The sequence below is a fragment of the Colobus angolensis genome, unplaced genomic scaffold, assembly GCF_000951035.1.
Source record: "Colobus angolensis palliatus isolate OR3802 unplaced genomic scaffold, Cang.pa_1.0 Scaffold303, whole genome shotgun sequence".
NCBI lineage: Eukaryota > Metazoa > Chordata > Mammalia > Primates > Cercopithecidae > Colobus > Colobus angolensis.
Window position 1 is genome coordinate 644533 of NW_012116300.1, and position 10714 is coordinate 655246.

General features: G+C 49.7%; 1 protein-coding gene across 1 annotated transcript in view; it reads left to right on the forward strand.

The window, feature by feature from the left end:
- Positions 1 to 9853, forward strand: part of MEFV (Mediterranean fever) — a 19847-nt gene extending 9994 nt beyond the window's left edge. Inside the window, exons 3-10 of the mRNA XM_011950205.1 lie at positions 2461 to 2810; positions 3236 to 3331; positions 4672 to 4902; positions 5373 to 5395; positions 7303 to 7418; positions 7608 to 7640; positions 8008 to 8040; positions 8201 to 9853. Of these exons, the coding sequence (XP_011805595.1) occupies positions 2461 to 2810; positions 3236 to 3331; positions 4672 to 4902; positions 5373 to 5395; positions 7303 to 7418; positions 7608 to 7640; positions 8008 to 8040; positions 8201 to 8754 (1436 nt within the window). The 3' untranslated portion in view covers positions 8755 to 9853. The remainder of the gene's footprint in view (positions 1 to 2460; positions 2811 to 3235; positions 3332 to 4671; positions 4903 to 5372; positions 5396 to 7302; positions 7419 to 7607; positions 7641 to 8007; positions 8041 to 8200) is intronic.
- Positions 9854 to 10714: the final 861 nt, after the last annotated feature.

Here is a 10714-nt window from a genome sequence, read left to right on the forward strand (position 1 = left end):
AAAAAAAAAAAAAAAAAATTGGGGGGTCCAGAGACCTGGGAGGGAACAGGACATGGTGTGCTGCATAAGCCTTCAAATCCAGAAGTCCCTGGGTCTTCTGGTGAGAAAGGACCCTGGGATCTGGAAAACCTAGCATCCTTAGGAATAGTGACCTGAAAAGTACTAAAGTACTTCCCCCCTAATTTTCTTTTATCCCCACTGTATTTTTTAAAATTTTTATTATATATATATATTTTTAGATATGGGGTCTCGCTATGTTGCCCAGACTGGTCTCGAACTCCTGATCTCAAACAATCCTCCCATCTTTGCCTCCCAAACTGCTGGGATTACAGGTGTGAGCCACTGCACCAGATCCCCACTGTATTTCTATAATTGGGATTCCTGGGTGCCTCCTGGGGCCACTTTGTTAATCTGGTGCAGGCTTAGACCCTGAAAAATGCATATATGCACAGCTTCACAAATGTCACATCAAATTTCAGGTAGTTCTTGGACACTCTGAAGTCCATCTTTAGAATCCAAGGGCTTTGTGGACACCAGGTAGAAAATCTGGGGAAGACTGGTTAAAAATACTGCCTCTCACAATAACCTCACAGCAATGTGTCATAATGGGGTTGAGATTCTACCATTTGCCTTTCTCTGAACAGAAAGGAAAGCCTATTGGCTAAAGTTCTAATTATCTACTGCTGAGGTAGTCATTAAAATTATGTTTGGTTGTGAATAATAGAAACACCCAAATAACAGTAACCTCAAAAGAAAAGAAGTTTGTGCCTCCTTCACATAAATGATACACAGGCAGTCCCAGGCAGATCCGTGGGCCAGGACCCTGGGGTCCTGCTGTTGCTCTGCTCCACCAAGTTTGTCCTCAAGCTCATGCTCTCAGAAGGTGGCGTCCTCATGCCAGGCAGCAAGATGGAGGAACAGAGGGAAATAGTATCCCTTAGGGAAGGCTCTAGAAATTTCTAGAAGCTGCTTGTGATCCCTCCATTTACATCCCTTTGGTCATATTATGGTCAAATAGCCACACCTAACTGCAAAGGAGGCTGAGAAATGCAGGGCATTTGAGGGGCAATGGGAAGAAGGGAAGCAGTCCTGTGGACAATTAATTCTATCAGGAGAGAAGGAGGAAGAATAATTTCTGGTGGCTACTAGCAGTCTCATTTACAGATGTGCTATGAATTTCTGGGACACTGTGAGGCAAGGAGGTAGGAGGGGCTAAAGGATTGTGTGTGTTTCTATGTCTTTTTTTTTTTTTGAAACGACTGGAGAGCAGTGGTGTGATCTCGGCTCACTGCAAACTCCGTCTCCCAGGTTCAAGCAATTCTGCCTCAGCCTCCCAAGTAGCTGTGATTACAGGTGCCCACCACCACCACGCCTGGCTAATTTTTGTATTTTTAGTAGAGACAGGTTTTCACCATCTTGGCCAGACTGGTCTTGAACCCTCCCAAAGTCCTGGGATTACAGGCGTGAGCCACTGCGCTCGGCCATGTGTTTCTGTTTCTTCGTGTATCTCCTGGCATGTCTGCTTATGAAGTTGCAATTAGAGTCTTGGGGTAGAGCTATTCATAACTGTTATGTCTTCATGATGAGTTCCACTCTTTAGCCCTATAATGCTCCCCTTCTTTGCTTTTTCTTTTAAGACAGCATCTCACTCTGTTGCCCAGGCTGGAGTGCAGCGTTGCAGTCCTAGCTCACTGCAGCATCGACCTCCTAGGTTCAAGCAATCTTCCTGTCTCAGCCTCCCAAGTAGATGGGATTAGAGGTGTGCGCCACCACACCTGGCTAATTTTTTAATTTTTTGTAGAGATGGGCTCTTGCCATGTTGCCCAGGCTGGTCTCAAACTCCTGAGCTTAGGCAATCCTCCCACCTTGGCCTCCCAAAGCACTGGGATTATAGGCATGAGCCACCACGCAGCCCCTTCTTTGCTTTTATTTAATGGTTATTGAACTCAGATGTGAGCAGTGGTCTGTTTATTCCTTCATTCAATACTAGTTTTCCAAATGCTTACATTTGCTGGGTACTCTGCTAGGGACTGGGATCCAGCTGGGAGCGAGGCACACAAGTCACCATCCCCTGGGAGCCTCCACTCACGTTATGGGCAGCCAGGGATAGGTTCAAGTGGCAAAGGAACACTGGTCAGAATGTCTCTTTCCTTGGCATCACCTGCCAGATCCATGTCTGTGCAGGAGGAATAGCACAAGGCCATGGGTCTGTCTTTAGGATAAATGCCCAGGAATTCCAAGTCTCAGGAATGTCTGAGGTCTAGCCCTTAGCTCTCAGGCCCAGTGGCCTGTTTGCTGCCTCACTGGATGGAAGTCGGTGGAGGACAAGCTAGGAAGTGGACAGTCTAACCAAGAACTCACGCATCTCAGGCAAGGGCTGTTTCTGCTGTGCTTTGTGATACCTCTGTGTAAAGAACTTGGGTTTGCCATTCAGGGGATTTTTCCACTGCATGTCCCCAGGAAGGCCACCAGACAAGGCTGCGAGTCCCCGTTGCTATGCCCAGGAAGGAGACCCTGTTGGCGAAATCTGTGTGCGTGATTCCTGCAGCTGCCCCGAGGCAGCTTCTGGGCACCCCCAGGCCTCAGGCAGCCGCTCACCTGACTGCCCCCAGTGCCAGGCCTTCCATGAAAGGAAGGGCATGGGAAGTCTAAGCCCCCAGCCCTTTCCACAGTGTAAGCGCCACATGAAGCAGGTCCAGCTGCTCTTCTGCGAGGATCACCGTGAGCCCATCTGCCTCATCTGCAGTCTGAGTCAGGAGCATCGAGGCCACCGGGTACGCCCCATTGAGGAGGCTGCCCTGGAACACAAGGTAGGCACTTGCTGCCTGTGGGCCCTTCTCTGCCAGGCACTTGGACACACTGGGCCTTGCTTCTTTTTCCCAACAACTCTGGGATGTTGGTGCATTAGCCAGCATTCCTGGGCTGGAAATGGCAAGAACACCATATAAACCAGTCCAGCAAAGAGGGGAGTTACAGGTTTATGTTGCTCAGAGATCCAGGGGGAGCTGGTTTCAGGTATAGCTAAATCCAAAAGCCCAGAGGAAGTGCCTCTCAGCCCTGCTGCCTTTGGCGATGCAGCCATTCCTCCCTCCTCTTTTCTGAGCACCCCTCCCATGCTGCTGGCAGCAGCACCCTCAGCCTTGCTACCAGAAGGAGATGTTCCCCTCCAGAGTTGGCACCAGCTAAAGATGGCAGGAGCCAAATTCAAACTTTTCAACAAGTGCTGTTTTTCCAGAAGCAAATTCAGAAGCAGCTGGAGCGTCTGAAGGAGCTGAGAAAATCAGGGGAGGAGCAGCGATCCTATGGGGAGGGGAAAGCAGTGAACTTTCTGGTAAGGACAGTTGTGGCCGGTGGTCCATCCTTCCCTGGGAGGAGGGTGAGAAGAGTGAGCAGGGGTCCCCGAGATTCTGCTGTGGTTCACAGGGCAGCAGGGATGGCCACCTCCTCTCAGGGCACAGAGGGGTAACCAGCAGCCAAGGGTGAACTCATCCCTGTAGAGGGAGATCACCCCCAGCAGGCAGGGGTCACCTCTGAGGATCCTGTCATGCTTTCTCATACTCACCAGAAGACAGTATACAGCAACCTATGCCGGTGACTGTCGCAGAAAGATGGGATTGAGGAAAGGGGAGGAGAATGCCACATTTTTTTTTTTTTTTTTGAGACGGAGTCTCGCTCTGCCACCCAGGTGCAGTGGCATGATCTTGGCTCACTGCACCTCTGCCTCCCAGGTTTAAGCGATTCTCCTGCTTCAGTCTGCTGGGTAGCTGGGACTACAGGAGCCCACCACTATGCCCGGCTATTTTTTGTAATCCTAGTAGAGATGGGGTTTCACCATGTTGGTCAGGCTGTTCTCGAACTCCTGACCTCATAATCCGCCCACCTTGGCCTCCCAAAGTACTGGGATAACAGACATGAGCCATCGCACCCGGCCAAGAACACTTGTAACTTTAAAATTCTCCTCTGTTTTTTTTTTTCCAAGGTGGAGTCTCACTCTGTTGCCCAGGCTGGAGTACAGTGGCACAATCTTGGCTCGCTCCAACCTCCACCTCCCAGGTTCAAGCAATTCTCCTGCCTCAGCCTCCTGAGTGGCTGGAATTACAGGCACTTGCCACTGTGCCCGGCTAATTTTTGTATTTTTAGTAGAGACAGGGTTTCTCCATGTTGGCCAGGCTGGTGAGAGCAGCCTGAGACTGCTGACCTCAGGTGATCCACCTGCCTTGGCCTCCCAGAATGCTAGGATTACAGACATGAGCCATTGCACCCAGCCCAAATTTCCCCATTTTATAAAACAACATTTATATTGGATTAGGGACCCACCCAACTCCAGTAGGACCACATCTTAACTAATTACATCTGCAAGAACTCTATCTCCAAATAAGATCACATTCTGAGTACTGGGGGTTAGGACTTCAACATGTAAATTTTGGAGGGGACACAGTTAAACCTTAACACCAGGTTTGAGGACATTTTCCCAGAGCCAGCCCCAGCCATGCTCAGTCTGTTCTGGAAGGTTCCAGACAGTATTGCCCTCTGCTCTGGAATCTAGGCCTTGAAGAGGCAGCATAAGCCCACCTTTTATCCACCTCCAGGAGGTGAGCCTCTGGGGGTTCCTGGACATACACGTCCACCCAAAGCACAGACCCCCATACCTCCCTGTCCTCTGCTCCCCAGGAACAAACTGAAGCGCTGAAGCAGCGGATGCAGAGGAAGCTGCAGCAGGTGTACCACTTCCTGGAGCAGCAAGAGCATGTCTTTATGGCCTCGCTGGAGAATGTGGGCCAGATGGTTGGGCAGATCAGGAAGGCATATGACACCCGCATATCCCAGGACATCACCCTGCTTGACGCACTGATTGGGGAACTGGAGGCCAAGCAGTGCCAGTCGGAATGGGAGCTTCTGCAGGTGGGTGTGCCTGGGCCTGGCTTACTTGGGTCCCCTGTGCCCATCAGGATGCCTCAGACTCCCAGCTCTGCCATCAGCTGTGCGGGAACCAGTGGGGTGAAGCCCTAAGGCCTAGGATAGGACTTGGTCTTGGCGACCCACAATGCCTCTTGTGCCCAGACCCCTTTGACGAGGTCTCTCAGGAGCCCAGGGTGGCCCAGCATCCAGGGGATCCCTGCCATTTCCCAGAAGGGCTCAGCAGGGCTTGCGGGTCGTTCCATTGCAGGCCTCGCCACCTGGGATGCCTGAATCCCTGTGCTTAGAATTAGAATTGAGGAAGGGTGCTCCACTTCCCCTGACAGCCTAGGGCAGGGAGCCGTGGTAAGCGCAGGGGGGAGCTAAAAGTCCAGGAGCCCAGGAGTGTAGAGGCCAGGTATCAGCACAGCCTCTAGGAGCCTGATAATGGACAGTTTCCTTCTTTTCTCTCCTAGGACATCGGAGACATCTTGCACAGGTACAGCAAGGTCCTACGGTGTACCCTGGGGTGTCTTGCAGGAAGCATTTGGGGGAGAGAGTCCCAGAAGGGACCTGGGAGGGAGATGTTCCCAACACTGGGGTCTGTGATTCCAGACTCCTCTCTTTTTCTACAGGTTCCCAAAGCCTCTGGATTTGCGTAGGGAGAAGGGGATCTGGTCAGCAGGGAGGCTGACCAGGTGTGCAGCTGTAGACTGGGAAGGGTGAATTCAGCCCATCCTAAGATGGAAGCTCCCTAAGAAACTTTCCGAGTGCATTGTGTCCCGTGCAATTCACCTTATGAAAACTGCCCCTTCAGGCCTACTGGTGGCCTTGGGAAGCTTGTTCGGAGTGAAGCTGGGTTGAGCCCAGCAGGAAGGGGAGGGAAGGGACAGGAAGAGGCTAAGCCTTAAAATCACCTGGGAGCTTTACAAAATCCCAGTGTCCTTTTGTGTCTGGCTTCTTCACTTAGCATAGTGTCTTCAGGCTTCATGTTGTAACGTGTATCAGAATTTATTTTCTTTTTATGGCTGAATACTACTCAATTGTGTGTTCATACTACATTTCATTTATCCACTCATGGACATTGGGACTTTTTCTAACTTTTGGTTTGTGAATAATGTTGCTATGAACATGGGCGTACAAATATCTACTTGAGACCCTGCTTTCAGTTATTTTGGGTACATACCCAGAAGTGGAACTGCGGGACCGTGTGGTCATTCTGTGTTTAATTTTTTTTGAGGAACCACCATCCTGATTCCCACAGGGGCTGCATTGCTTCCCATTCCCACCAGCAGTTCACAAGGGCTCCAGTTTCTCCACATCTTTGCCATCACTTATTTTCTTGTTTCTCTCTCTTTCTCTCTCTCTCTCTCTCTTTTTTTTGGAGACAGAGTCTTGCTCTGTCATCCAGGTTGGAGTGCAGTGGCGTTATCTTTGGCTCACTACAACCTCTGCCTCCCAGGTTCAAGGGATTCTCCCACCTCAGCCTCCCTAGTAGCTGGGACTACAGGAGCGTGCCACCATGCCCAGCTAACTTTTTTGGTAGAGACAGGGTTTCACCATGTTAGCCAGGCTGTTCTCAAACTCCTGACCTCAAGTGATCCACCCGACTTGGCCTCCCAAAGCGCTGGGATTACAGATGTGAGCCACTGCGCCCAGCCATTTCTCTCTCTTTCTCTCTCTCTCTCTCCTTCTTCTTCTTCTTCTTCTTCCTGAGACAAGGTCTCATTCCCATCACTCAAGCTGGAGAGCAGTGGCACAGTCACGGCTCACTGCAGGCTCAACTTCCTGGGCTCAGGTGATTCTCCTACCTCAGCCTCCTGAGTAGCTGGGACTACAGGCATGTGCTACCACTTCCAGCTACTTTTTTGTATTTTCAATAGAGACAGGGTGTTGCCATGTTGCCCAGGCTAGACTTGAACTCCTGGGCTCAAGCGATCCAGCTGCCTTGGCCTCCTGAAGTGCTAGGATTACAGGCATGAGCTACCATACCTGGCCTATTTTCTCCTGTTGTTGCTGTTTTTATAATAGCATCCTAATGGATGTGAAGGGGTATTTTATTCTTTTTTTTTTCATTAATTACCATTTTTATTTCAATAGAAATAAAGGGATGTATAATCAATTTGACATAGATAATTCTGGTAGATATCAATGTCATTTTAAGTCCATTCTGAAAACTCCTTGTGGTTTTGATATCCATGTCTTTAAAGCGCCCCAGCACATGACAATCTGTGGCTAAAGTTGAGGACCAGCGTTTAGACCTCTGAATCCAGGGAAGACTTTTCTTTGTGTAGCTCAGGCTGGGCTAGGTGTGCCCTGTGGAGAATGTAGATCATTTCCAGCTCACGGGTACTTGGGCCATCCCCTCGTTCCAGCCCTCTCTGGTCAACAGTCTTTTGTCTCTAGGGCTAAGACAGTGCCTGTCCCTGAACGGTGGACCACTCCTCAAGAGATGAAACAGAAGATCCAACTGCTCCACCAGAAGTCAGAGTTTGTGGAGAAGAGCGCAAAGTACTTCTTAGGTAGATGGGCTTGGGAGAGGATTGGAGGTGCATGCTTGCTTCCTCCCTAAGATTCACATAGCCCAGAGCCCCTCACTTCCCTCCTCCTCCTCCCCTGGTCTTGCTGACCTGCCTTCAACCTCTCTTCCATCTGTCCCTGGCTGAGGGACCTAACTCCAGCTTCTCTCTGTTCCCTTTCCCACATTTTAGAAACCCTGCGTTCAAAAATGGAAATGTTCAATGGTGAGTCCAGCGGTTATGGTGTGTGCTGGCCTGGGATTGTTGCAGTGTTTCCTTGTGCTGTTGACTTCAGGAGCCCTATTTAGAAGACAAAAAAACCCAAAAACACCTGGAGCAAAGGCAGGAGAAAGGTCATGGCAGGCCCCCCAGGCTCTGTGTATGACTGCATGACTCATTGGCTGAGTTGACTCACTAGACCACAGTCCCCAACATGACCTGGGTTCCTGGGAGGAACGGGATTATACCCAACATAGCATGCAGGGCCCTAAGCAGGGGGTTCCTTGTCTTTCCTTGTTGTCGGGACATTGTAATTTAGCCCCTCTGAATACGAACGCTCAGGACTTTTTTCCCTATCTCATTTTCTCTGTAGTTCCAGAGCTGATTGGCGCTCAAGCACATGCTGGTAAGTGCCCAGGTCAAGGCAAGTGGCCCTGGCCTGCTGGATCCCCGTGCTCTCTCCCACCACGTTCGAGAATAACTGTCCCTGTTCCCTGCAGGTGGGGATGACCCTGTAGGGATGTTGCCCACGGACCCCTAGCTAGGTATTCAAATTTTCTTTGCAGTTAATGTGACTCTGGATGCAGAAACCGCTTACCCCAGCCTCGTCGTCTCTGATGATCTGAAGAGTGTTAGACTTGGAAACAAGCGGGAGAGGCTGCCTGATGGCCCGCAAAGATTTGACAGCTGCATCGTTGTTCTGGGCTCTCCGAGCTTCCTCTCCGGCCACCATTACTGGGAGGTGGAGGTCAGAGACAAGACAGCGTGGATCCTGGGAGCCTGCAAGGCATCCATAAGCAGGAAAGGGAACATGACTCTGTCGCCAGAGAATGGCTACTGGGTGGTGATAATGATGAAGGAAAATGAGTACCAGGCATCCAGTGTTCCCCCAACCCGCCTGCAAATAAAGGTGCCTCCCAAGCGTGTGGGCATCTTTGTGGACTACAGAGTTGGAAGCATTTCCTTTTACAACGTGACAGCCAGATCCTGCATCTATACATTCACCAGCTGCTGTTTCTCTGAGCCCCTTCAACCTATCTTCAGCCCTGGGACACATGATGGAGGGAAGAACACAGCTCCTCTGACTATCTGTCCAGTGGGTGGTCAGGGGCCTGAGTGAATGCCCAATACTGCATCTCTCCTCCAGCTTCTGGCCTTGTATCTTACATTCACATACTCAACAGTCACGGAATGCCACCTGGATGCCAGCTGCTATAGGAAATGCAACAAATAACAAAATAGTTACTGTGCCCATGGAGCCTACCCGATTATAGCAGAGCTAAGTTAGGAACGAACGTATTAGTAAATCCGGTGAAGAAGTGTACTGATGACACACCATGGATTTCAGAGGAGGAAGTACAGGGTCATTGCATAATCCATCCCTGGTGAATGGTACTCTCAGGTGCTCCTGAACAGAAGATTTGGCCCTCATTTTCTCTCAGAACCCCATGGCAAGGACATGTCTCCTGGTTCTCTCTGCTTCTGTCTTGAGGACATGGGAAGTCTAGAGAAACACAAGCAGACTGGATTGGGATAGAAGTATTTGTGTTCCTGGATTAATGAACTATGATTTTTTTTTTTTTTTGAGACGGGATCTTGCTTTGTCACCCAGGCTGGAGTGCAGTGGCACTATCTCAGCTCACTGCAACCTCCACCTCCCAGGTTCAAGCGATCCTCCTGCCTCAGCCTCCTGAGTAGCTGGGATTACAGGCGCATGCCACCACACCAGGCTAGTTTTCTTGTATTTTTAGTAGAGATGGGGGTTTCACCATGTTAGCCAGGCTGGTCTCGAACTCCTGACCTCAGGTGATCCGCCCGCCTTGGCCTCTCAAAGTGCTGGGATTACAGGTATGAGCCACCCCGCCTTTTTTTTTTTTTTTTTGAGACGAAGTTTTGCTCTTGTTGCCCAGGCTGGAGTGCAGTGGCGCAATCTTGGCTCACTGCAACCTCCGTCGCCCGGGTTCAAGAGATTCTCCTGCCTCGGCCTCCCAAGTAGCTGGGATTATAGACGCCTGCCACCATGCCTGGCTAATTTTTTGCATTTTTAGTAGACATGAGGTTTCATCACGTTGACCAGGCTGGTCTCAAACTCCTGACGTCAGATGATCCACCCACCTCACCCTCCCAAAGTGCAGGGATTATAGGCATAAGCCACCATGCCTGGCCATGATTCTTGAGAGAATTGACTGGGCCTCATAAATAAAAAATTTAGAAAATCTGGTCATTTACATTTGTCACTCAATCACTGTGGAATCCCATTTCCCGGCTGTATTTCATGAAGCAGATGGGACTACTGTATGGAAAAACATTTGGCATGTATTCCAAGTGTCAGATTATTCTGTCTTGGTTTGTATGGGAAAATCTTGGGTTGTGGAATATTAGGTTCTACTTCACACACATCCTGCTCATTGTCCTTCATTTAAAGAGATGTAAAGGGGCCGGGCATGGTGACTCACACCTGTAATCTCAGCATTTTGGGAGGCAAAGACAGGTGGATCGCCTGAGCCCAGGGATTCGAGACCAGCCTGGGCGATGCGGTAAAAACCCGTCTCTACAAAAAATACAAAAATTAGTCATAGGGATGGGGGTGGGAGGATGGCTTGAGCCCAGAAGATCGAGGCTGCAGCAGTGAACTGAGAATGGACCACTGCGATCCAGCCTGGGCAACAGAGTGAGTCCCTGTCTCCAAAAAAAGCTGGATGTAAGCAGAACAAAATCAAATGAAGATTAAATTCCAAACTTCTATGCCAGTTCCTCTGTTTTCACTACTAGAGTCTAGATTGGACTCAGATACTCCATGGCTATGATGAGAGGAGGGAAACTTGCTGTGCTTTCCTCAAGGAGTTTTATTCTACAAGAGTAATCCACATCCTAGGAGAGTTCACATGACCTACGGCTTAGCTGTTCCCTATGGTGGGTCATGTATTACTCTCAATTCTCCCTTGTTATAAGCTTTTCATGAATATCTGTGTGTATATTTTCTACCCACCTCACCATATACATATTTTTTCTCCTGTGTTATTCCTAAAATGGTTCCTGAATGTGAAATATCTGATAATGCTTGCTACAGGCTGCCATAC